The 26,289-nt window shown below is 47.0% G+C and overlaps 1 protein-coding gene across 2 annotated transcripts; it reads right to left on the bottom strand.

The window, feature by feature from the left end:
• Nucleotides 1-275: 275 nt before the first annotated feature.
• Nucleotides 276-26,289, bottom strand: SUGP1 (SURP and G-patch domain containing 1). 2 transcript variants are annotated; one of them, XM_053668044.1, is made up of 14 exons: nt 25,981-26,289; nt 24,023-24,194; nt 19,574-19,674; nt 18,394-18,594; nt 16,153-16,276; nt 15,736-15,836; nt 14,673-14,796; nt 6,577-6,932; nt 3,224-3,330; nt 2,352-2,529; nt 1,988-2,094; nt 1,258-1,403; nt 777-906; nt 276-473 (listed from the first exon to the last, which is right to left on the bottom strand). In XM_053668044.1, exons 1-14 carry the CDS (start codon nt 26,012-26,014, stop codon nt 447-449), a joined length of 1,908 nt encoding a protein of 635 aa, XP_053524019.1. In that variant the 5' UTR covers nt 26,015-26,289; the 3' UTR covers nt 276-446. The 2 variants fall into 2 exon arrangements, with proteins under 2 accessions (XP_053524019.1, XP_053524020.1); XM_053668045.1 differs by lacking the exon at nt 25,981-26,289 and adding an exon at nt 25,249-25,494.

The following is a 26,289-nucleotide window of genomic DNA, read 5'->3' as shown; positions in this document are numbered from 1 at the left end:
CTGGTGGCAAGGTGAGAAGCATAGGCATACTCTGGGGAAGGCTGGGCCCTCCCTGGAGGCTCCACCCCATTTTCCCTTCCACAGTGCAGTGATAGGCTGGGAGGGGCCAGCCATCCTGGTCCAGGTGTGACCCTCCTTTCAATTCCAACCAAGGGTGATGGTGAATGGAGACCCAACAGGTAAACAAAGGTCCAAGTGGTACCTTCACACAGCATCTCATCCCACCTGCCCAGCCCAGCCCAGCCAGCTGCTGAAGACACATGAGGGGTTTCTGGTGATGGCACAACCAGGCTTCCACAGTGGGCAAGCACTGGGACTTTAATACAGAGCACAACATTCAACACAATGGGAACAAGGGCAGGCAGAAATGCAGTCTGAAACATTCCACAGTCCAAGAACGCTCGGTGGGTTTGTCTGGAAAGTACATTTGTGTTTCTCCAGAATACTCAGTAGTAAGGCCGTCTGGGGTTGTTCTGCAGGAGGCAAAAAGATAAAAGGATAGCAGGTTATTGCTGAAGACAGATGGCAGTTCCTGCCACCCACAACCTTCTAGGGGTAGATGAGCTCACATCCTTCAGATGGGAGGACAAGCTTTGTGGGGGAAGAAGGGGCTCAAATGCAGGTGGAGTGGTGGTGGATACTGCTGGTGATGCCTGCCCTAGCTGGACTGGGGAATGAGGGACACTTCTGTTACTAGCCCTGCCAGCTCATTACTATGGACAGTATAGAGCTAGTGGCCCAGTCAAGAACAGTGTAGGGGATGGGGATGCACGCACCAGGGGGTTGGGTCGGAAGCGGTAGGCGAGCATCATCCTCTTGCGGAAGGCCTCGTACTCGTCATCTTCCTTAGAAAGCTCTGCAGGCCGGTCAATGCCAAAGCCAGCGCCATCCACTGTAGTTGTGCCCCTATAGAGGATGATGGGGGAATGTGAGCAGGGAAGCAGGCTGGTGCCAACCGGAGATGTTGGGCCTGAGCTTGGGCAGAGGGGCCTAGCCCACCTGCCTGCCTAAGCTCAGGAGCAGCCACAGCTCAAAGTCGGGCTGAGGAGCCCATGTAGGCTCTGCTGGGCTGGGGAACATATATGTGGGACACACCCAGCACTGTGGGAGGAGGGAAGAGCCTAAGCTGGACTAGTCATCAGAGTGCACAGCTAGGCCTGACTCTGGTGCAGGAACAGGACCAGACCTGAGCATTGGGTCCTGGGCCTGTGTCTCTGGGAACCCCTACCCCAAACCCGCATGAAGGGCCACACTCACTTGTTGACTGGGTTCTTGATGCCCTGGCCCTCTGAGCCTAGCCCTTCGCCCTCCTTCCAGCCCATCTTCATCAGCATCTGGTAGCCAATGTTCTCCACCGTCAGCTTGAACTCCTTGTACTCAGAGTAGTCAGGCTCACGACCCTCCTGCAGGGCCAGACAGTTGTCATCCCCCAGGACCCAAAACATACCCCCAATGGCCTCACTGGCCACTGGCTGAGACCATCTGCCCCCAACCTCAGACTAAGCTCCTCCTCCTCAGTGTTCCCATGATCTCATTTAGTGCTTCCGAGCAACCAAGACAAAAAGGGCCTCCTCCACCATGGATAAAATTAATGGTTCAGCTGCAAGGACAAGCCCAGGTTCCAAGGACGATTTGTTATACAAAGTGTGAAAAAGCAGCTGTGGTCAACTATGCTATGAGGCTTTGTGCCTGTCAGTCGTCTCTGCATGCACAGGAGGAATGTTGAGCTCTTGTTCTAAGGAGCCTGGTCTGTGGGGGCTTGTACCTGAGAAATGCTTTGCCTGTACACTGCACTTAATTGGCTCCACTGGAAGCCCGATTTCCCAAAGCTCGGGGAAATGTTTCTGAAGTGGCAGCTGAGCTATTTGTGAATTCCCCAAATGAACAGATGGCTCCCATGGAAGAGGGCCTGATTCTCCTGTGTGTGAGGAGGCTGTCTGCTAGACAGGCTGACAGCAGGGCTGATACCTGGGAACTCCCCATTCACCTTTAGGGCCTTGAAGGTCTCCATGAACTTCTCCAGCTCATCTGGTGGCAGGAAATCTCCAATGAAGTGCTTGCCCCGGCCCATTTTTGTCAGCTGCTCAGCCCATTCTGCGCAGAGAGGAAGCAAAGGTAAAAGAAGGAAGGAGGGGAGTGGCTGCAGTGGAAGGAGGCAGCTGGTGGAAACCCTGACCTGAACCCTGCTCCCCCAGGGCAGCCCTGCACCACTCCTTTTACTACTGAGGAAACTGAGGCACAGAGAAGTTAACTCTTGTGCCCAGGGCCTTATAGGCCAAGAGGTGAGTGGGGATTCCTCTGCCATCCAGCTCCACACCCAGACCTGTCCCCAGTCTGATGCTCTGGCGTACCCCGAGTCTTGTCCATCTCCATGCGCCGCAGTTGGTGCTCCCAGGTACCCAGCTCGCTATCCACCTCCTCGTCGCTGTCGTAGCCATGCTGGTGTTGCTGCAGTGCCTTTTCCCATAGCAGCTGCATGTCCTGCATTGCACGCTTGTGCTGCATGATCATGTCGTACATCTGCTGCATCTGTAGGTGTCACAAGCTGTGAGCAGGGCCTGAAGCAAGTGCGCAACAAGGCACTGGGTCCTGTGCTAAGAACTACCTTGATTCTGCAAGGCCCCATTGATGGGCAGAGGTCCCTCTCTGCCTGACCCAAAGGTGGGCACTGTCATCATGGACTGAATGAGGGAGACTTGGGTTCCTGACCCCTAAGAAACTTAAGGGTAATGTGACAGGGCTGCTGGTCTGGAAGAGATGGCCAGGGTGAGGTATCCTCAAGAACTGACAGGCCAGTGCCTCTAGTTCCCCAAGAAAGCAGCAAAGAGGCCAAACTGACCCTCACCCAAACACTTCCCAATATCAGCTGAGTGGCCTTTGCATCACTCAGGGTGCCCAGTACTAGCCAAGCCTGTCCTGGACTAGATGCTGGAGGGAACGGGATGAATAATTTAAGACTACTGGGTGTGAACAGCTCACAGACACAATGTGGAGTAACTATGGAGCACCAGCCATTAGGGATGACAGGTCAGCGTGAGGAGCCTGAGCTCTGGGCCCAGATGCAGTCTGGGGAGGGCCGCTGGGGGCTGGTATGCTGTTGATGGGGAACCTGCCAGTCCAGGAGCCTCTTCACTGTCCATCTAACCACTGCATCACAGGTGTGTGTGTGGAGGGACAATGTGCCACCAGCAGCTATGGAGCCTGCCTCACACTCTAGCCTTACCTCCTGCTGTTCCTTCAGCTGCTTCTTCTGGGCGTCTGACAGCTCTGTGACGCCCACTAGGCCCACAGGCTTCCCCTTCTCATAGCCTAGTCCCTTGAGGTCCTGAACTGGAAACAGAACACAAGCCAGTCAGTGATGGACACATGGGCCTGACCCTGCTCCTGTGTGCAGTGAGGAGCCCACTTGTTGAAAACACCTAAAGCGTCCTAGCTGGTGTGGCTCAGTAGATTGAGCATCAGCCTGTGAACCAAAGGGTTGCCAGTCTGATTCCCAGTGAGGGCACATGCCTGGGTTGCAGGCCACATCCCCAGTAGGGTGTGCACGTAAGGCAACCACACACTGATGTTTCTCTCCCTCTCTTTCTCCTTCCCTTTTCTCTCTCTCTAAAAGATAAATAAAATCTAAAAAAAAAAAAAAAAAAAAACCACCAGAGGCACCTGGAGCATACAGCAGGGCCCTCACATCAGTTCACCCGGATTCAGAGGTTAGGGGCCTCAGTCACAGGTAACACTGTTGGGTCTCTGCAGAGCCAGAGACCTGAGAGCAGAGATGAGCACATGTGCATGCACACTCACTGGCTCTTGAAAGTAAGCCTGGCGGTGGGCAGACACCCAGTGTAGACATACACAGGTTCAGAGACTGGTACAAGACTCAGGTGTGTGGCTCTGTTAGCTCCTCCTGGGGAGGCAGCCAACCATCCTCCTAGTAATTGACATTTAATTTGGCATTAGCTTCGGAGCTCTACTGGAGCTCCGGTAGCACTGAGCCATGTGAAGATGCTGTGATTGCCCATCTGGGTGGTGGGAACAACTAGCCCTCAGACAGTGGCTTCTGGGGGAGAAGCCAAGCAGAGGGGTCCTCTGGTCCTCTAGCTCCCCATGACTGGGGCTTTGCCAACAAAAACCAAGTGTAGGAGCTCTGTGACCCCAGGAATGTACCCCAATCCCTTCTGGAAGGTCTGTGGGGGCCCTGTGGAGAGGGCTTTCTATGACAAGAATGAATGCAAATACTTTAGAGCTTAAGGGAGACAATAGGATCTATTTATATGCCATCCATAAGAAGCTCACTTCAGATACAAAGACACAAAGAGGTTAAAGTGAAAGGACAGGGGAAAAAATTCCATGTAAATAGTAACCAAGAGATAGCTGGGAAGGCTATACTAGTATCAGACAAAAAAGACTTTAATTCAAATAAGTTTATACTATACAGACTCAATGATGAAAGACTGAAAGCTAAGATCAGGAAAAGGTAAGTATCCCCGCTTTTGCCACTTCTGTTCAACACAGCACTGAAAGTCTTAATCAGAGCAATTAGGCAAGAAAAGAAGTAAGAGTCATTGAAATCAGAAAGGAAGAAGTAAAACTGTCACTATTTGCAGATGACATAATCTTACATGTAGAAATCCCTAAAGAATCTACAAAAAGACTGTTAGACATGAAAAATGAATTCAGCAAAATTGAAAGATATATAATCAATACACAAAAATCAGTTGTGTATTGATTAGCAACATTAGCAACATATAATCCAAAAATGAAATTAAAAAAATTCCATTTACAATAGCATCAAAAAGAAAAAAGCACTTAGGAACATATTTAAATAAGGAGGTGTAAGGCTTGTACAATGAAAACTACAACATGTTGGAACAAATTAAAGGAGATCTAAGTGGCCCTGGCTGGTATAGCTCAATGGATTGAGTGCAGGCTGGGAACCAAAGGGTCGCCGGTTCAATTTCTAGTCAGGGCACATGCCTGGGCTGCAGGGCAGGTCCCCAGTGGGAGCCATGTGAGAGGCAACCATACACTGATGTTTCTCTCCCTTTCTCCTTTCTTTTCCTTCTCTCTAAAAATAAACAAATAAAAACCTTAAAAAAACACAAAGCCAAAATTAGTTTAAAAAAATACTATCTCCTTTTCATAAAATAACTAACTAAAGAAAGAAAGAAAGATGACCTAAGTAAATGAAGAGACATCCTTTATGTTTACATCTTGGAAGACTTAAATATTGCTAACATGTCAGCACTACCCAAAGTGATCTACAGATTCAATGTGATCCCTACTAAAACCTCAAAAGTGTTTTTCTGCAGAAATGAAACAGCCCAGCTAAGGATCTGTAAGAAATTTCAAGGGATCCCAAATAGCCCAAGTTTGAAAAAGAACAAAATTGGAAGACTAACACTCCCAATTTCAAAACTTAATACAAAGGTACAGCGGTCAAAACAACATGGTACTGGCATATAGACAAACATACAAATCAGTGTAACAGAATAGGGCCCAGAAAGAAACCTTTACTGAAATGTCAACTGATTTTTGACAAAAGCATCAAGACCATTTTAGGGGGAAAGAACAGTCTTTTCAACAAACAGTGCTGAGACAACTAGATATCTATATGCAAAAGAATAAAGTTGAACCCTTACTTTATATCATACATGAAAATTAGTTTAAAAGTAGACTAAATACTTAAATTCAAAAGCTAAAACTAGAAACTCTTAGAAGAAAATAGGGGCAAATCTTCATGACCTCAGATTTAGCTATGGTTTCTTACATATGACGCCAAAATCATAGGTAACAAATGAAAAAATAAATTGAACTTCATCAACATTTAAAAATTTTGTGCATCTGTCTACAGCCATACCACCCTGAACGTGCCCAATCTCATCTAAAAATTTTGTGCATCAAAGGACACTATTAAAAGGGTGAAAAGACAACCCACAGAATGAGAGAAAATATTTGCAAATAATATATCTTAAATGGGGGTTAATATTCAGAATACGCAAAGAACTCCTACAACTCAATGGCGAAAAGATGAACAACCCAATTAAAAAAAGGGAAGAGAACTAAAGTAGACATTTCTCTAAACAAGCTATACAAATGACCAATAAGCACATGGAAAGATGCTTGACACTATTAATCACTATGAAAAGGCAAATCAAAATTACAGCGTTACCCCACTTTATACCTATAAGGATGACTATAATACAGGGAGGATGTGGAGAAACTGAAACTCATTCACTGCTGGAGGGAATGTAAAATGATGCACCTGCTATAGAGAACAGTTTGGTAGTTCCTTAAAAAGTTCAATGTAGAGTGACCCGGTGATTCCACTCCTAGATATACACACAGGAGAACTGAAATCAGGGATTCAAATAGTACTCGTACACACATGTTCATTCAAAGCAGCACTAGCTGCAATTGCCAAAAGGTGGAAACAATCCAAGTGTCCAATAGATGAAGGATAAAGTGATCCACCCACACACTGGAATACTATTCAGCCACAGAAGGGAAGAAAGTCTTGATACCTGCTATGACACAGACAAACCCTAAAGACATGATGCCAGACTTCCTGACAAAGCCTACCTGACAGAGGCGAGGGAGTAGTGTCCACGTCCCTCTGCACCAGCTCAGCGGGTGGGAGTTCCACCTTGTCCTCCTCAGGCCCCCATCGGCTCTTTCGCTTCCTCTTCACAGTGGCTGTGGTGGCTGGCTTTCCTTGGGCAGCTGGAGCTGGGGTGATAGCAGGCGAGGGGGCAGATGAAGCAGGACAGGTGGCAGTAGGAGGCACAGACCCTGACGGGGTCTCAGGAGGGGGTCTGTGCTGCAGGCAGAGGTCAGGCCCCATCTGGGTGCCTGTGGGGCCTGTCCTTGCTTTCCGGAACTCCTCCAGCTTCTGGCGGTAGTACTTGTACCCCTGGCTGCTGGGTTCATATAGAAAGCTGCAAAGGAGAGTCGGGTGGGGGGACACACTGTCAGCTGGGGCAGGAGCAGCATGGGCCTTGTGCAGGCACCCCCAGGTCAGCCAGGGTCACTTCAAAGTCCCCACCATGACCTCCTGCTCTGCCAGGCCTCAGTGGTGGTTGGCTGTAGTTACCCAAATTTGAGAAACAATGTGACATGCCATAGCCTGTCACAATGCCAAGGGCCATACCAAGCCCCAACCTCATCTTTATCGGGCACCTGTCATATTGTCATTGATCCTCTGCTTCCAAGGAAAAGGGGGCAACTCCTCAGACCTGCCCCAGGGTCTGTGAAGCTTTCCCTGCTGTCTTAGAGGAGCACTAGTGCCTCCACCACAAGAAATCCTGAGGTACAAGAGACGTTTGGTGCCAGAAAAGGCAGGATTTGCCCCTAAATGCACAACTCAGAATATCTGTGTTTTTTTGCTGCATCCATGAGCAGTGTCAAGAGCAAAAGGAGCCAAAACAAAGACAATGAACATCAGAACAAATGAAGACCTGGACTCCATCCAAAGGGCAAAAGCCCCTGCCTTGCTGGAAGCCGTGGGTCCCCCCACACCAAGCTAGGAACAGGTAGCACTAGGTTCAGAAACAGCAGAGGCTGCAGCTCCCTGGCATCTCTCCGAGTATGCATGTCCTGAGTCCACAGTCCCATCTCTGGGGTCCACACCAGAGGGAAGAGTCACAGCCTAGCTTCACGTAAGAAAACCTCTTGTGTATCACAGGTTACATGGCCTTCCACAAGAAGGGGCTAGATCTCTGCTGAATACACAAACCTGAAGGGGTGTGCCATGGCACTGTGCTGTGCTATTACAAAAGCAACATGCAGGCTCAAGGATGCTGTAAAATTCCTTTTGTACAAAACACAACAAAAAAAGTTGCCAGTGTGCCTCAGTTGGTTGGAGCATCATCCCACTGATCAAAAAGTTGTGGGTTCAATTCCCCATATGTGGTGTGTGTGAGAAGGCAACCAAGTCAACGTTTCTCTTTCATATCAATGTTTCTCTGTTCTCTTCCTTCTTCTCTCACTAAAAACAATGAAAAAGTGTCCATGGGTGAGGATTTAAAAAAAACACAAAAACACAACAAAGAAATTCCACAGACTGTTTCTATGTACCTACATAGAGAGCCAGAAGTGGGATATAAGGACCCCCAGTTCCACTAATACTGGTACCTAAAGTGGGACGGAGGGACAAGGAGAGGGCAGCCTCTTGGTTGTACTTCTAGGTCATAGTACAACCATGTACTTACTATGCTTGTACACCCTTTAAAAAACCCGGTAAGGGACATTTGTATAAATTACAGGAAACAAAGATCAATAAAATTGTTAAGCCTCTAGCCAGGCTAAGAAAAAAAAAGGGCATAAACTACTAATAACAGAAATGAAAGAGGGGACATCACTACAGATCCTACAGACATTAAAAGGATAATAAAGGATTACTATGGACAACTCTATGCCCACAAATTTGATAATCCTTGGGAAATGAACCAATTCCTTGTAGAACAATCTGCCAAAGCTCACATAAGGAACAGACGAGCTGAAAAGGCCTATTTCTACTAAAGAAGTTGAATCAGTAAGTAATAACCCTCTAAATTAGAACGAACCATGCCCAAGAGTTCCCTGGTGAATTCTAGCAAACATTTAAAAAAGAAATTATATTAATTCTCTACAATCCCTTTCAGAAGATAGAAGCAGAGAGAATACTTCCTAACTCACTCAATTATCCTAATACCAGACAAAGACAGTACAAGAAAATACAGACTAACATATTTCATGAATATAGATGTCAAAATCCTTAACAAAATATTAGCAAAAAGAACCAATGGGACCTGTCCAGGTAGCTCAGTTGGTTAGAATACCATCTTGGTATGTCAAGGTTGTGGGATTCATCTCCGGTCAGGATACATACAAGAATCACCCAATGAATGCATAACTAAATAGAACAACAAATTGACATCTCTCTCACCCTTCCTCCCTCAAAAACCAATTTTTTTAAAAAAGTGTCCTGGCCAGATGGCCAGGAGCATTATCCTGTGCACCAAAAGGTGGGTTCAATTCCCAGGCAGGGCACATATTTAGGTTGCTGGTTTGATCCCTGACTGGGGTGTATACAGAAGGCAACTGATCAATGCCTCTCTTTCTCTCCAATCAATACAAACATATCCTCTGGTGAGGATTGGGAAAAAAAAAGCAACCAATTAATGAATCAATAAGTGAATCAACAAATTGATGTTTCTCTTTCCTTTCTTCTTCCTCTAAAATCAATAAATAAAATTTAAAAAATATATTATTAAACCAATCTACCACCCTGCTTGGTGTAGCTCAGTGGATTCAGTGTGGGCCTGCAAACCAAAGCGTTGCCAGTTTGATTCCCAGTCAGGGTACATGCCTAGGTTGTGGGCCTGGTCCCCAGTTGGGGGTACGTGAGAGCAACCACACACTGATGTTTCTCCACCTCTCCTTCCCTTCCCCTCTCTCTAAAAATAAATAAGTAAAATAAAAATAAAAAAACCCTGAATCTACCAATGTATAAAAAGAATTATACATCATGACCAAGTAAGTAGGACTTATACCAGGCATGTAGACTGGTTCACCATTTGAAAATCAAGTAATATAAAAATGACGATCACATGATCATATCAATAGCTGCAGAAAAAGATTTGACAAAATTCAATATCCATTCATGACAAAAACTCTCAATAAACTACAAACAGAGACAAACCTCCTCAACTTGATGAAGCATATCTACAAAAACACCACAGCTAATACCACACTTAATGGTGAGACACCTGGAAAGTTCCCCACTAAGAACAGGAACAAGGCAAGAATATCCCACTTCACCAATGCCTTTCCATATCGTGCTGGAAGTCCTAGAAATGTAAACGATGAGAAAAGAAAAGAGGTATTTTAATTGAGAAGAAAGAAATAAAATTATCTTTGTTTGCAAATGACATGATTAGAAAAACACACAAAAGAACAGACACATACATGCACACACCCACGCAAAAACTCCTGGAACTGACTATTATACAGCGAAGTTGCAGAGTACAAAAATTATACACAGGAGTCAATCACTTTCCTATGTACAAGCAATGAGTAAGTGGAATCTGAAGTTAAAATCACAATACCATTTGTATTAGCATCAAACACTTAGGTATAAGTCAAACAAATATGTACAAAATCTGTATGAATAACACTTCAAAACTCTGATGAAAGACTTCAATGAACTACATAAATGGAGAGATATTTTATGTTCATGGATAGGAAGACTCCATATCTTCAAGATAACATACCTTCCAAACTTGATTTCTAGACTTAATGAAATTCCAATAAAAATCCCAGCAAGTTATTTTGTAGATAACGACAAAGTGATTCTAAAGTTTATATGTAGAGAAAAACGACCCAGAATAGCCAACATAATACTGAAAGTTGGAAGACTGACGCTACCTGACTTCGAGGCCTACTGTGAAGCTACAGTCAACAAGACAGTGTGGTACTGACGAAGGACCAGATGAACTGATCACTAGAACAAAATAAAGGACCCAGAAACAGGCCCACATAAACACAGTCAACTGACCTTTCCCAAAGGAGCAAAGGCAAACAATGCAGCAAAGACAGTCTTTTCGACGAACGGTGCTAAAACTGTCTAGACATCGACCTTACATCATTCACACCAAAACTAATTAGAAATGGATCACAGACCTAAATGTAAAATACAAAAATATAAAACTCCTAGAATATAGGAGAAAACCTAGATTACCTTGGGTATGGCAATGACTTTTTAGATACAAAACCAATGGCACAAACCAAGAAAAAGAAACTGATAAGGTAGATTTCATTAAAATTAAAAACTTCTCTATGAAAGACAATGTCAAAAGAATGACAGCACAAGCCACACTGGGAGAAAACATTTGCAGGATACAGCTGATAAAGGAGTGTAAAATACAGAAACTCTCAGAACTCAACAGTAATAAAACAAACAATTCAATTTAAAAATAGACCAATGACCTTAACATATACCTCGCGCCAAAGATTTACAGATAGCAAATAAGCCCATGAAAATATGCTCCACATCATATGTAATCAGGGAAATGTAAATTAAAACGTGATACCACTGCACACTTATTGAAATGGCCAAGATTGAGAACACTGACACCACCAAATGCTGGTGAGGATGTGGAGCACCAGGAACTCTATCTCACTGCTGGGGGAATGCACAGGGTACAGCCACTGTGGAAGACAGTTTGGCGGTTTCGTAAGAAACTAAAATGAGTTAAAACTAAAAATACCACACTTTTCAACAATCACAGTCCTTGGTATTTACCCTAAAGAGATCTTTGGGTAAATCACAAAAACCTGTCCATGGACGTTTATAGTAGTAGCTTTCTTCACAACTGTCAAAACTTGGAAGTAACCAAGGTGTCCTATGGTAGGTGAATAAATAAATGGTAGTACATCTAGAAAACGGAATATTATTCAGTGCTAAAAAGAAATGAGTTATGGCTCAGTTGGTTAGAGCATCATCCCATGCACCAAAAAGTGATGAGTTCAAATCCTGGTCAGGGCACATGCCTAGGTTGCATGTTTGATCCCCACTTGGAGCACATGCAGGAGGAAACCTATTGATATTTCTCTCTCATATCCATTTCCTTTCTCTCTCCCTTCTCCCCTCCCTAAACTCTAAAATCAAGAGACATATCCTTGAGCCCTGGCTGGTGTAGCTCAGTGGACTGAGCGCGGGCCTGCGAACCAGAGTATCGGGGTTTGATTCCCAGTCAGGGCACATTCCTGGGTTGCAGGTCAGGTCCCAGCAGGGGACGCACGAGAGGCAACCATACATTGATATTTCTCTCCCTCTCTCCTTCCTTTCCCCTCTAAAGACTAAAAAAAAAAAAGACATATCCTTGGATGAGGATAAAAAAAAAAGCTATGAAGCCATGAAAAGACATAGAAGAAACCTAAATGCATGACACTAAGTGAAAGAAGCCAATCTGAAAAGGCTACATACTATGATTCCAATTGTATGACATTCTGGAAAAGGCAACACTACCAAATCAGTAAAAAGATTAATGGTTGTCAGGGAAGGAGGAGGAATGAACAGTCGGAACAGGAGATTTTAGATCACTCCTCTGATAGAGGTAACCCTCCCTCCTTCCCCTCTAACCAAAGTTAACACTTTGGTGTCTTTCCTTCCATTTTTTTTCCAGTGCAGATTTATCTGAACAGAGCTGTGATTCTAATTTTTGTACCCTGAGTTTTAAGTAACGTTTTAACCCAACGACATAAGGCTTTCTCATTAGAACACAGTGGAATGTGGTGGCAAAGGCACTTTCACTAATCGGCCTGCTTGCTTCAGGTTCTTCCCCTGTGAGAGGCCAGCACACTAGACGGCTGAAAAGAACAACTTGGCTCACAAGGATGGTGTGTCAGAGATGCAGTTACGGGAATGTAGTCCACTGGGGCTGGGCATTCAACGTGTTACTAATTTTTCATGACTATAGATGATGCTGTATCTGACATTATTTCTGGGGAAAGCATCTCAAGAAATGGGATGACCAGTCAAAGGAATGAGTGAACAATTAATGGGCGAACAGTTAATTGTTTTCCAAAACACATAGCCACTGGGGTGTGCCTGGCCCATGTGGGGAATCAGGAGGGCAGGGAAGAGCTAGAGCAGCAGTATGCAAGGTAGCTATTTCATATGGGGGAGAGAGAAGCTGCCTCACATCTGTCCCCACATGAAGACTGAACAGTCCTTGTGGTATGGATTGCAGTCCCTAAGCAGGCCCGGACACCCAATCATCCCCCATTCCTTCCTCCCCAGTGCATGGAGTGCCCACTGTGGTCCCTCCACTCAGCTATCCCCAACAAGCTGGGCATGTGCTAGCAATGCCCCCATGAGGAGGTGACAGTCACGCAGAGGGCCTGGGGGAACCTGCACCGACTGTTTATTGACTCCCAGGAAAAAGCCTGGGCCTAAGCTGCTGACCTCTGGACCCATTGACCAGGGACAGCCACCTGGACTCAAAGCACTTGGACAGAATTCCATAGCCTCACCCACTTTGCTTGAGATTGGTTTTCATAGTCAGTTCCACTTGTGAGTGACTGTAAACTAAGTTTCCTGCCCAGGCAGCTCAGTTGGTTAGAGCACAGACCCAGACAGGCCAAGGCTGTGGACTTAATTCCTAGTCAGGGCATATACAAATATCAACCAATGAATGCATAAATACGTGGAATAAGAAATCAATGTTTTTCTCTCTCTCTTTACTCTTTCTGAAATCATTAACCCCCCCCCAAACAAAACTAAGTTTCCTGTTTAAATATAAATAGACTTATTTTGGTAATTTTTAAAAAAAGGTACAGTGGCTTAAACTAGACTCTTAAGCAGACAGTGGTTTGAGTGGTGCAGAGTGGCTGTTGGTATCACAACATCCTGAGGAGATCCCAGGTCTCCTGAGCTTCTAGCTCCTGACCCATGTATCCCACGGCTCCACAAGGGACACCTGAACCCCTCAGCAGCACTCCCCAATCCCCTTTTCCTCAACCCTCAATCTTCCATGGTTGGTTACCGTGCACGACTGTGGCCAGTGACCCTAGAAGCACAGCTGATCCCATCATTCCCTATGTAGACCTTCCAAAGGCTCTCAATAAACACCTGAACCCTCTGCAACTTGGCCCTGCTGAGCTCCACAGCTTGTGTGCACCGCGAGTGCCAGTGTTCACCCTACACCCCAGCCACACTGGCAGAGTACCCGCCATCTCGGCAGCTTTACTCCTGTGTGGCGGTCCTTCTGGACACCCTCCACTGTTCTGCATCTAGCTCCTGCTGGCTTACATGTAGGAGACGTGCTGGCTGGCTGCCCAACATTCACTCCCACTTCCTTCTTCCTGAGTCCCTAATGGTGTCTAGACCCTTTGAAATCAACCAGCCCTAGTGGCTGCTGCTCCTAAACTTTTTGTTGTAGTCACCATCGCATCTCCTCACTAACTGAGTAGGGACTTGTGTTACTTGTGGTCAAAAGTGTCCTCACTGATGCATCACCCCATGCTGGGTTCAGTGTCCACCTTGCAAGCCTCTGCCAGTACATCCTGCAGCAGCAACTGCCCTCCATCCTCCCCTGGCAAAGAACAGGTGCTAAATCCCACCGATGAATGAGTGAGTGGGAGAACAGACCTAGCCTGAAGGGCTGGGTGTGACTTCTTGGCTGGGGAAGTCACTAATTGTCCGATCCCCTCTGTGGAACCTACACACAGGTGAGTTCCACTCCTCAGAGCCTGAGGTGACACATTCCTGCTTTCCTGCCATTCCCTTATTGTAAAGATGCGACCCTAAGAGCACACACAGGGAGCAACAAAGTTCTGTGAGGTTCTGCTGGAGGGCCTGGCTCACCAGGCCTGGGGCTGCTGTCTGTTACAAAGGGAACCGGACAAGGGCTAGAGACTTTCTCAATAAGGCACCTAGGAAAATACAAGGTCCTCAGGCCCCCCTCACACCCACCTCGGATGTGAGGGCAGCGACTTGCATTTGGGGAATGCCTGCAGGTAGCAAGGCTGGGCTCTGGGGTCAGAAACTCCTAAAGTTGAGTCCCAGCCCTGCCAGCTTCTTGCCAGGACATCCTAGCCTGTCTCAGGACCACACCAAACCCTCAGCAGGGGACCTCTGTCTGTGGGTCTGTGACCATGGTGCGAGGTCACCTTCCTAGTGGGTCCCCCCTTACCTGAATGCCTGGTTCTCACGATTGTTCTGGAGAGCGATGGTTTCCACCTCGGGACCCCCATCTGCTATAAACCTGGCCAACTTTTCTGCAAGGTTCTTGACCTCTTCATCCTCTGGGGGTGAAACTTTAAGCAGGCTGTCAGTACTGAGCTCAACTCAACACACCCAACAGCCTAATTTCTGCTAAGAACCCCATAGGCAACAAGAGGGGTTTATTTTAGGAACAATACAAAGAAAAACAGGCAAATGGGAATCAGATTACTGAACTGGGACCAAACAACAGAGTTAATACTACAACCTATTTCAAGCCCCCGCTCTCTGCCCCTTCACACCCACAGATTTTGGGGGGCCTTGGACACATATTGGAATATGGAAGCAGAATGTGAGGGAAGGTCTGCATCAAGGCCAGAAGGAACATGGGAGCTCCCACCTTGGTCTTCCTGAGGGGTGCTGCCCAGCCAGGTCACATGGGGAGACGAGCCTGGCCCTCCTCCTGGGGAGGTCAGGGCAAAGAGCCACAGAAGACACAATGGACTGACCTCTGTGGCCCATGTCAGGCTTAAACGCCAATCTCTACCACCCACCAGCACTTGGCTTCGATTTTCACTACAGCTGGAAATCATCCAGCCTCTTCCCTATCCCAACACTCATTCTATCAGGATCTCACCAGCTGATTGTTTCTGTCCCCCAGTCCCCTTAGCCCCTGCCCCAAGTGTCAGGCACTACATTTTTCTCTACAGTTGGTCGGTGCTCATTAACAGTTGTTAAAATAATCATGAAGCAGAAGGCTAACAAACCTTCCCTCTCCCCCTTTGCATGTATAGGGCTGAGCTCCTGAACATGACCCTGACCTTGGCCCTTAGGGCCTCTCCTCCCTGACTCCTCAGAGCACTGGTGGGGAGGGTGGCATCAGCCCCGGCTTGACCCTGGCTGCCAGGGGAGGCACAGACCTAGGACATCAGTGCTACCCCATGCCACAGCACCCTCTAGGAACGCTGATCCCATGAGGGGTCCACACACCTCCCCAGAACCTCTCATCCCCCCCACCCACCCCACCCACTCACCTTTCTGAGAAGCTGTCTGCAACTTCTGTGCTTCCTTTTTTATCTCAGCCACCTTCTTTCTGTAGTAGAGGAATTCCCTGCTATTCTTATCATGCAAAAACCTGAAGAGGAGTTTTGCAAAAGAGAATGGAAGATGAGCAATGAAGATGGGTGGATTTGTGCAGCTTCTTAAGACATGTTATGCAAAAGCAAGCTGACAAGCAAAGACACCTTGACAAGGCCCAAAAGTACTGGAGCCTCTAGCAACCTTTGGTGTGAGTTAGTAAGTGCTTGGAACAGCGTCTGGCCCACGCAAGCAAGCACCCAGCCCTGACCCCAGTCTATATACCACAAGAGTTTTACAAGAACGTCTGCATGTACTACTGTGTGGCAAGAGCATTAAGTGGCAGTGGTCTTCCCCCTCCCAGAAATACTTACGAAAATGCCGAGTTATCCTTGTAGTTCTCCATAGCTACTTTTTCTAACTCGGGGCCTCCTTCTGCCACAAAGCGGGCCAATTTCTCTATCACTTTCCGAGTCTCGACTCCCTCTGGGGGTGAAACTTTAAGGAGGCTGTCAGTACTGGGGTTCAACTCACACACCCCACAGTCAACAGGCACACTCTCTCTACGGACCACAAGGACAGAGGGGTAGGGGAAGAAGAGGGTGAAATGCAGGAGGTTGTCAGGCGTCCCGGGTCCATGCACAAAGCACCATGACGAGAGGGGAGTTGGTCTAAACAGTCTTCACGAGACACACTGGGCGGGAGAGAAGTGTGTGAGCCTCCCAGAGGCCGAGCTGATCCACAGGCTGGAAGGGAGATGTCGGAAAACATAGCCAGCCTCCCCCTTTTTGGGGGGAATGCTTAAGTCTTCTTTATTTACCAGTATTCAGTATAATAAATTGGTTCCCTTCTATCCTTCAAAGATGACAAGTTCTCTTAAAATATCATTACAAACTCTGCTTTATAAACACATCAGATGGGTTTCAATCCACTGCAATTAATGTCATTATAGAGGCTCAAGTGTCCCCTCTGTGGCTGGTTGTGGGGAACTGCTTCTCGTGGCGTGGGAATGTAGCTCAGCCTCTACGTAAAAAACCTCTTTGTGGGCGTGATCCTGTGTGCCACTCACTCCCCACTGGTTTTCCATGTGGAGGCTGAGCTATAATCCCACGCTGCTCGAAGCAGTTCCCTACAGCTGATGAAGCCTCTTCAAGCTGGCTCCCGAGGCCTTTGGACATGACCCCAGGCCTCTTGCTGGCCTCCTTGCTATCTGCTGTACCAGGACACTCCAGGTCATCTCATACCCTTCTTGCCCAGACTTAGTGCCAGCCATTCTCCAAGAAGTCCTGGTTTTTGTGAGTGCGAAAGTGTTTCCAGACCACCATCTGGGTGCTAGGGATACTCACTGCAACAAGCTTACTGATTATCTTGGGGCTTTTTCAGTGAACAGAACTACGAAAACATATTTTTGTATTTGTATTAGCTTCCCCTTTGAGCCACGTGGAACTTTTGTCTTTTTTGTTGACCTGTTTCTGAGGCCATCTATAAGACACTATACAGTTGTGTCCCTTTTATGAGAATTCCCAGGAGAAAGTTCTCCCTGTCAGTCAGTGCCTAGGAATATTTGCTCTTCTTGGCGATGGAGCTAGACACTGAGCCTATAGCCAATCTTATTCCCCTTGTTGCTTGGGGTGCCAGGATGCTATGAGGATACAGGAGGGACACGAGACCTCTCCCTTCTCCCGAGTGCCTGACAATGACTCTGACCTGGTTGCCATTTATAAGCACAGGTGCTCTCCTGAGGCCTCATCAATAGCAGGCCTTAACAGGCCTCAAGGGCCTCGAGACACCCACTACCCCTTGTAAAGTGGTGGTTCATGGCAGGGTACAGTTGGAGCTGCCAGGGCTCCTGAAGAAACACCACCCCCTCCCGGGCCTGTTCTAATGCTCCAGAATTTCAGGCTGGCTACTCATCTGCCCAGATGCATGGCCTGAAGCCGGCATCCTCTTCCAGAGTAAGGGGTTTACAGGCTGTCACAGAAGACCATATGGTTGCTTCAGTCTGTATTCAGTCAGGGTGACATGACCATGCCAGCAGCCCTGGGTAGAAGTGGCCTAAGTCTCCATATGGCTCAGGTGGCACTGAGGCCTCGTTTTGAAAGTAGACTGGGCTAGAAGCATTAGGAGTGCCACCACTGTCACCCTCTGCCCTCCTATACCTCTTAGGGCCTGGACTGGCTCACCCAAGGCCAGTAACCATCTCTCCCTGGGCAGGAGAGCAAACTCTCCAACCTGCAGGCTTGTACCTCTGGTCCAAACTGGCAGGGATAGGTAACCACATTAAGAAATGGGCTTCTGGGTCTCAGAAGGTTCAGAGGGCACGCACCCAGGCTGGGGAGCCATGGGAAATCCTCCTCTTGTGTTGGTAGGAGGATGAAAGTGAACACTCACCAAGGATGTGCCTGTCCTGGCTGGGGACCAGCCGTGGGGAAGATGCTGGGTCCCAGAATTCCCAGGATGAAGCCACACTTCAGCCCCTCCCCAACCCAGAAGGCCTCACCTGACTGGACTCCTTAGCACCCCAAACTCCTGGCCATGCTTTCCCTGCTGACCAGGGATTGCCCACGGTGCCAGATGGCTGTGGTGGAAGAAGGCCAGCAGCTCCTGCACCTTACCTTTGATCTCCAGCCACTGCTCATAGTCTTCCTCCTCATCTTCATCAGGAGACTGGAATACACTGGGGCGACTGGCCAGGGGCAGCTGCTTGGCGTGCACGTAGTTTTTCACCTGACTCAATGGGCTGCTGATGAGGGGAGGCCTCTTCCCGGGGCGAGGGAGTACTCGAGGTGGTGCGCTGGGCACGCTGGGTGGGGCATCTTCGGAAGAAAGGAAGGACACCTGTGCTGTAGCTCTGTAGTATACCTTTCCGTCTCCTCATCTGAGTAGTGTTGGGGACTGGGACCTCAGCTTCCAGCACAGTGCCTGACAGGTGGTGGGGGCCCAGAGAAAATACCACCCCCTTTTTACAAATGAGGACATTGAGGATCAGAGGCATGACCTCTTGGTTATCCAGCACAGAGCTCTGCAAGCAGCAGCTCTGGTCAGAGGCGTCCCTAACACCTACACTGACCGCTCAGGGAAACACCAGCTCTTCCAAATGAGACCTAAATCCCACACTCAGCTCACAACCATTCCCTTTGGTTGTCAATGGAAAGCTGGAACAAGGCTTTTCAAACACAGCTTGTGACCCACAACCCTGTGATGAAGGGCAGCCTGTTCTCCCTTTCTGTGGGTGAATTTGGCCTTGAGTTAAGTTTTTTAAGCTGTTCCTCAGGAAACCTGATAAAAGTCAAAGGTCAGCTCTTTCACCAATAACTTTCTTACAGTAAAAATGAGCTCTGATAGTAAACTGCACCGCCATAGTTATGAATGTGCTTCCTGTGGGCAGTTATTCTCACATCTGGCATGTCTCATGGACTCTTGTGGGCCAGGCACCTCCCCATTTATGAAAGGGGGCCCCTACTGCTCACACTTGAGCTGCTACTCTAACCACAGCCTTGGTCCTACAGCCCTGGACCTGCTTAGTCCCGGTGTCCATGCCCCTGGACTAAAACCTAGGTTGTCCTGCTCCTACAGGGTAAGCACCTTGAGCGCAGGGTCTGTGCTCTCCCTCAGAGTATTTAGTTGGGGATGAGTTGAATGAGGTGCTCAGTGAACTCTGGGGATGAGAGGAACAGGTCTGAAGCTGGACCTGCCACTTCTGGGAAGCGAGGGATCCTAGGGGGTGATAGTAGGCAGCATGAATTGGAGCCTGAGCCTGAGCGGGAGGAGACAGGATGGGAAAACAGAACTCACCTGTGTTAGTCTGTGCCTTCTGCAACTTCAGAAACTGCTGCAAGAAGCTGCCATCGTTGGCAAATTTGTTGGAAATGGAAGAGTTGTGCGCATTCGCAATTCTAGACCCAAGACAGAAGACAGAGAGGGTAAACCTTGAGTGGAGGGGCTGGGGCATGCCTTGATTGTCTCAGATCCACACTCACCCAAGTTCTTACTTGGTGGAACCCGAATCAGCCCCCAAAGATGTCTGGGAACTGCTGAGTGCATAGAGCAACCCTCAGAGTAAAGAGGTGGGAATGATCTTGTTGTCGTAGTCAAAGCAATGCCACATATGTTATGTCAGTTCTACCCAAACATTGACTGGCCCTGTCCAAATGGCCTCCATGACTCAGAATCCCCTGCTCTCTTCCAGCACAGCCCTTCTCCGACCTGTTGTAAACCAATTATCTGGGCTGTGACTGGCTCCCATGTCTGCCTTCCAAGCTAGACTTTAGAATTCTCCAAAATGGCATGTGTATGTGTGGACCTGGACTGTCCAGTACTTCTATGGGGACCACACACACACACACGAAAACACCCAGAGCAATCTCTTGGTGGGAGAATTATATATAGTCATTATTTTCTATCTCTCTTTGCAAATAATGTGTTTTACTTAAAATTTTTTTAAAAACTATTTTTAACAAATCAGCACAAGAGCAAAACCAGGAGCCTGAAGGTTTAATTTAATTCATTTCTCCCTATCATAGAAGTAGTAGAGGCTCAATATAAGCAAATGAGAATGTAGAAAAATAGAAACAGAGAAAGTAGAGAGAAAAAATCCCAAGTCTTCCCACCTTTCAATAGCCCTATTATTAACACACTGATGTACTTCTTTGATTTGCCCCCTAAGTTAGAAACAGGAGAAAATAAAGTTGTGATCATAGAATGTATCTTACTGCTATTTTCCTTTTAATTAATTAATTTATTTTTAGACAGAGGGAAAGAGGAGAGGGAGAGAAACATCACTGTGTGGTTGCCTCTCAAGCGCCCCACACTGGGGACCTGGCCCGTAACCCAGGCACGTACCCTAACTGGAAATTAAACTGGCAACCCTTTGGTCTGCAGGCCCGAGCTCTATCCACTGAGCTACACCACCCAGGGCTATTTTCTATTATAATATACCATCTTGCCCCAACCTAAAAAATCTCTCATACATACTGCTTCTCAAAGTGGAGCAACAATCTAACAGACGGAAACACCCAATAGTTAGCAAAAACTCAGGGAGCCCACAGGTCTAACCTTTTTCCTTCAAAATTAACTTTTACTAGAAATCTGTTCTAATGAACTAAAAATGTGAACAACCTAAGTAATCAACAAGAAGCACTGGTTAAATAAATTATGGGACACCCACAGAGCAGATGAAGGAGCCCTGAAGAGTTAAAATTTTAGAGATAAAGCAATCAAGTGCAACATTAAATGAAAAACAAAAAGGCATGATATTAACCATATTTACAGTATAGTTGTATTTATGTCAAAATATAAATGAACTAAAAATTGTTAAAATCCATCAAAATGCAACCAGTACTTGTCTTTGGATGGCAGGGTCATGACTAATTTTCTACCATGATTATGTCACCTTCGAAGTTTTAAAAAGGCACTGAAAGTTAGTTTATATGAAAGAGAAGATTTTGCTGATAATCAGCCTTGGTGTTAAACAAGCAGGACCTTCCGGTGACCCTGGCCAAGTTCTTACACTGTGTACCTCCCTCGGGAGGGACAGGAAGATAATGGGGACAACAGAAGAAGATATTTCAGAGCAGTAGTGAGCCAGCAAATGAACACCGCTTGGAAACCACCTGAAACAAATGGTACGGGTATTACGCAGACGTTAAAAAGGCTGGCTCTGGCCCTAGCTGGGTAGTTCAGTTGGTTAGCACATCGTCCCAATATGCCAAGATTGTAGGTTCTTGGTCAGGGCACATGCGAGAATCAACCAAAGAAAGCATGTAAAACTGGCACAACAAATCAATTGTTTTTCTCTCTCTCTCTTTCTTCCCTAATTCAAGAAATAAACAATTTTTTTAAAAAGGTTGGCTCTTGGTGAACAGATAAAACATGGCCCACCCACTACAATATGATGACCCCTTGAAAGCATTATGTCTGCAGACACAAAAGGCTGCCTATCATATGAAATATCTAGAATAGGTAAATCCATGCGGAAAGAAACTAGATTTGCCCTGGCTGGTGTGGCTCAGTGGACTGAGTGCCAGTCTGTGACCAAAAGGTCACTGGTTTGATTCCCAGTTAGGGCACATGCCTAGGTTGTGCACTAGGTCCCCAGTGGGGGGAGCATGAGAGGTAACCACACACTGATGTTTCTCTCCCTTTCTTTTTCCTTCCTTTCCCCTCTCTCTAAAAATAAATAAGTAAAATCTTAAAAAAAAAAAAAAAGAAAGAAAGAAAGGAAAAATGGAAGAACCTAAATTAGTGGGCGCCAGGGGCAGATGGAGGGAGGATGGGGAGTGATGACTACTTGGGTATGAGGTTTCTTTTTGGGGTATTAAAATGTTTGTAATCAGATAATGATGATACTTGCACAACAATGTGAGTAAATGAAAATCACTAAATTGTACAGTTTAAGAATTAAAAAGTCAGCCCTGGCTGGTATGGCTCAGTGGACTGAGTGCTGGCCTGCGAACTAAAGGGTCACCGGTTCGATTCCCAGTCAGGGCACATGCCTGGGTTGCAGGCCAGGTCCCGGTGGGGAGGCACATGAGAGGCAACCACACACTGATGTTTCTCTCCCTTCCTTCTCCTCTCTAAAAAATAAATAAAATCTTTAAAAAATCAATTTTATCGCATGTGAATTATATCTCAGTAAGAATAAATAAAAATTAAAAACTATGATGGCTCTAGGTCTGGACAGTGTGGCTCAATTGGTCGAGTGTCATCCTGCAGATTGAAGGGTCACCAGTTCAATTTCCAGTCAGGGTACATGTCTAGGCTGCAGGTTCAAGGCAACCAATTAATGTTTCTCTGTCACATTGATGTTTCTCTCCCTCTTTTTCTGCCTCCTTCTCCCTCTCACTAAAATAATAAAAGAAAAAACAACACCCCAAACTTTGATGGTTCTAAAGACTTGTAATTCAGGGAAAATTCTTTGTTTTAAAAAGTGGGGTGGGAAAGTCCTGGCTGGTGTGGCTTAGTTGGTTGGAGTATCGTCCTGTTGCCAAAAGGTCACCCGTTTGATCTCCAGTCAGGGAGCATATGGGAGGCAACTACTCAATGTTTCTCTCACACTGATATTTCTCTTTCTCTCTCTCTCAAGGTAATGGAAAAAGTATGTATCAGGGAGGAGAGCAGCACACAAAATTGATCACAACTTCGTAAAACAAAGCAAAGACCTGAGAAGGGAATGTTATAAAAATGACTGTCTTGAGGCAACTTGAATTGTTTATTTCTCCAGCAATAAAACTTAAATGTTGGTGTTTTTTGCTTTTACAATCTCCTTGCACAGCTACCTGTACCCCACACCAACCAACCTGATGTTCCCTTTCAGCTGCCTGATCCCAGAGCTGTGATCCAGTAGTCTCTAGGTGACTCTCTTGGAAGCAATCCTACAAGACTTTTCCCATTTTGGAATAAGTCCTTCCATTAACCCCAGAAATAAGAACCCATCCACCGAGGGATTGTCAACAACCAGTCCCCACATTCCTGGGTGCCAGGCCCTGGGTTCTGACAAAAATAAGGTCTAAATCCTGCTCTTAAGGAGAAGCCCCAGATTCTCAGAAAAGGTCAGAGCTAGGACAGAACTTTGTGGAAGGCTCACATGATCCACACTTCAGACCACATAGGGAGGGGTTGCCTTTCTGACTGTCAAACTCCAGCCTGAAATTCTTAGATTTTGTTACCCTGATCACCCCACCTGCTTTAAACCCTTGGGTACCCACAGAGTTTCTCATGACAGGCAGGGGGATAAACACTGCCTGAGCTACCTCCTGTCTGCCTCTTGAATAGCTCCTTTGGCATAACAGCTTGGGCTGTTGTCACACAAAGGACTCTCCTCTTCCTGCCTCTGGTCAGGAGGTCTTTCCCTGCTTCCTCAATGACTGGCTCTGTCCAGACCTTTAGAATGCAGTCTTTTCTGCCCCTCCACAGTGGGAACACAATGCCTCATGTTACCTACCAGCAGCAATGGAGGTTGAACGGGTATCCCCTTTCCTAGTAGACTGTGAGCCCCATAAGGGCAGAGACAGAGTCTGAGTTTCTACTCTGCACTATGCCCCTGATACCTGGCCCACAGGTTTTCAGCAGTAAAAACTCCTGAAAGAGCTGGCAGGCCAGCCTCTGGGCTCCCACACATCCCTTGTGTCTATCCTTGCACCATTAGGCTGTGATCAGTTGCAGATATACTATGACTGCTCTCATAAGCAAAACCCTCGGCACGTGATCCTCTGAGACCCCAATCCAGCCTCAGGGAGCACTTACTCGCCAGGATGCGGGGGCTGAGGGCTGGCCACCTGATTCTGCTTGGCTTTCTGCTCCATTCTGGCTTCAATTTCCCGTTTCTTCTGAGCAATGAGCTCTTCCTGGTGAAGGATGTTCATATTCATTTTTCCAGACTTGGGAGGAGCAACCCCAAACCACCGGTTAGCCTTTCCTGGGGAGAGAAAGGAAGCACATGAGAAATCACCTTTGCTTCAAATATGTGTCTAGCAGCTGCTACATTCAAGCTGATATTCATACATCTATTCATTCATTTATTCAGCAAACATTTACTAAGCTATGTAACAGGTGCTGTGCTAGGTGCTAAACAAGAGAGACAGGGCCTCTGCCTATGTGGAATTCATGTTTGGCTGGGGAGACAAAAGACTTGTAAAGAAGTAGCTGCAAAATCATGATAAGAGCTCTATGCTGGAAACCAAAAAACGGTAAGGAAGAATAACAGAGGAGCACTTATAACTAGGGCAACCAAAAAATAACTATTAGAAGAGGGAGTGGTTAAGCTGAAACCATAACGATAAAGAGCCAGTCTCCCAAAAAGCCACACAGGGAATGAGTTGAGCAGAGAAAGGAGCAGATGCAAAAACCAAAGGCTGGGTTAACCTGGTCCATCCAAGAACCAGTGAGAGTCCAGTGTGGCCTGAGTGAATGGTTCCAGGAATGAAGGTGCAAGAAAGGGAATCTGGGTTTTACTTAAGGTCTTTGGCAAGTATCAGAGAGTATTAAGCTGATAATATCTAATAGAAATTTTTATTTTTAAAGATTTTATTTATTTATCTTTAGAGAGGAAGGGAAAGAGAGAAGGAGAGAAGGAGAGAAACATCAATGTGTAGTTGCCTCTCGTGAGTCCCCTGCTAGGAACTGGCCTGTAACCCAGGCATGTGCCCCGACTGGGAATCGAACCTCAATCGTGTGCTTCACAGGCCCAGGCTCAATCCACTGAGCTATGCCAGCCAGGGCAGGTATTTTATTTTTAAGATCATTCTGGCTACTGATTGGAGAGGGTGTGCAGGCAGCAAAGAGACCAATTAGGAGGCTCTCTGTCTGCAAACAAAAGATGATGATGACTTCAGACATGGCAGAAGCTGTAGAGATGAAGACACCCTGAAGTTTCCCCATGGGGCTCAAAATAAAATCCAAATTTTGAAAGTCCATCTTCAAGGCCCTGCCAGAGATAGCCTCCCTCCCCACCCCAAGCCCTTCGCACTTGCCATTCTCCTGCGTGGAAAGCTCTGTTCCGTAACGCACGCCTCCTTCTCATCTCAAATGTCTTCTGCTCAAAAAGGCCTTCCTTGACCACCCAATCTCAACAGCCTCCAGCCCTATACTCTCATAATATGACTCTCTAAATATTTCCTCTTGGTGCATTGTCTGACACCCCAGTTGAAGAAGGCAGGGTTCTGTTTTGGTTACTACTGTATCCCCAGCGCCCAGCACAGTGTTTGCTGAATGGGTGAATGCATCCAATCTGGGGTGACTAGGGCTGGAAGAGAGGGAAAGGTAAGGTTTGTGGTCAAATGGAGGCTCGAAAGATCCAGGAATGTCTGAGAGCAGTTTGGAAAAGCAGCTTTTCCAGAAAGCAGCACACAGACCACAGAGCAGCGAAAAGAGGGGCTCAGGAGATCCCAAAGTTGCTGGGGTTTCGGGAAGCGGCGCTCGGAAAAGCCTTAAAAGGTGTCTTTTTCCGAAAAGCGGACGCAGGGCAGACCCTGTGTCCGGCTTTACCGAAGCCAGACGCCCTCAGCAAAACAGGCCCCGGGGCTGGGGCAGCAACTGGGTCTGGGAGCTCGTAGACTGGGGAGGCGCAGAACCTGCTGCTTCCGGTCACCCAGAGGCTGAGGCAAGGGGCCGGCAGGTTGCTGCAGGCTCGGCCGGAAGGCAGATAAGCGACGTGTAGTCTGGAGAACCCAGGCCGACACTAGAAGGGAGGCGGGGGCTATTACCTGCAACATCTCGATTGTCCATCTTGAGACTCATCCAATCCCACAATGCTCCGGCGCCACCTGAGGTGGCAAGTTATAGTGCGCCTGGCCTAATGGGAGATGTAGTCCCCGTTGGCCATCCATGCCCTGACACTGCGGGGACGCATGGAGCCTTCCTCTCAGGAACAAAAACCTGGGCCTACTGGTAATGTCTGCTCTCAGTCCCGTGGACCAAAAGACGTCGTCTTTTCTTACAGCCTTCGGGAGTGGCAGCCACTCCAAATACAAACTACATGTTCCAGGATGCTTCGCACAGCAGCTCTCGCGAGA

Source organism: Artibeus jamaicensis, unplaced genomic scaffold (genome assembly GCF_021234435.1).
Source record: "Artibeus jamaicensis isolate MK-2021 breed Jamaican fruit bat unplaced genomic scaffold, CSHL_Jam_final contig_477, whole genome shotgun sequence".
In the NCBI taxonomy this organism is placed as follows: Eukaryota; Metazoa; Chordata; class Mammalia; order Chiroptera; family Phyllostomidae; genus Artibeus; species Artibeus jamaicensis.
Note: the sequence above shows the minus strand (reverse complement) of the source record. Positions and strands in the feature narration are given on the sequence as shown.

What these genes read in the sequence shown, in the direction of transcription:
- SUGP1 (XM_053668044.1), bottom strand. Translation starts at nt 26,014, where the DNA reads ATGAGTCTCAAGATGGACAATCGAGATGTTGCAG. An exon ending in AAGGATAACTCGGCATTTTC is followed by an intron (nt 15,837 to 16,152) that starts GTAAGTATTTCT and finishes ACTCCTCTTCAG; the next exon opens with GTTTTTGCATGATAAGAATA. An exon ending in GCAGACAGCTTCTCAGAAAG is followed by an intron (nt 14,797 to 15,735) that starts GTGAGTGGGTGG and finishes GCCTGCTTAAAG; the next exon opens with TTTCACCCCCAGAGGATGAA.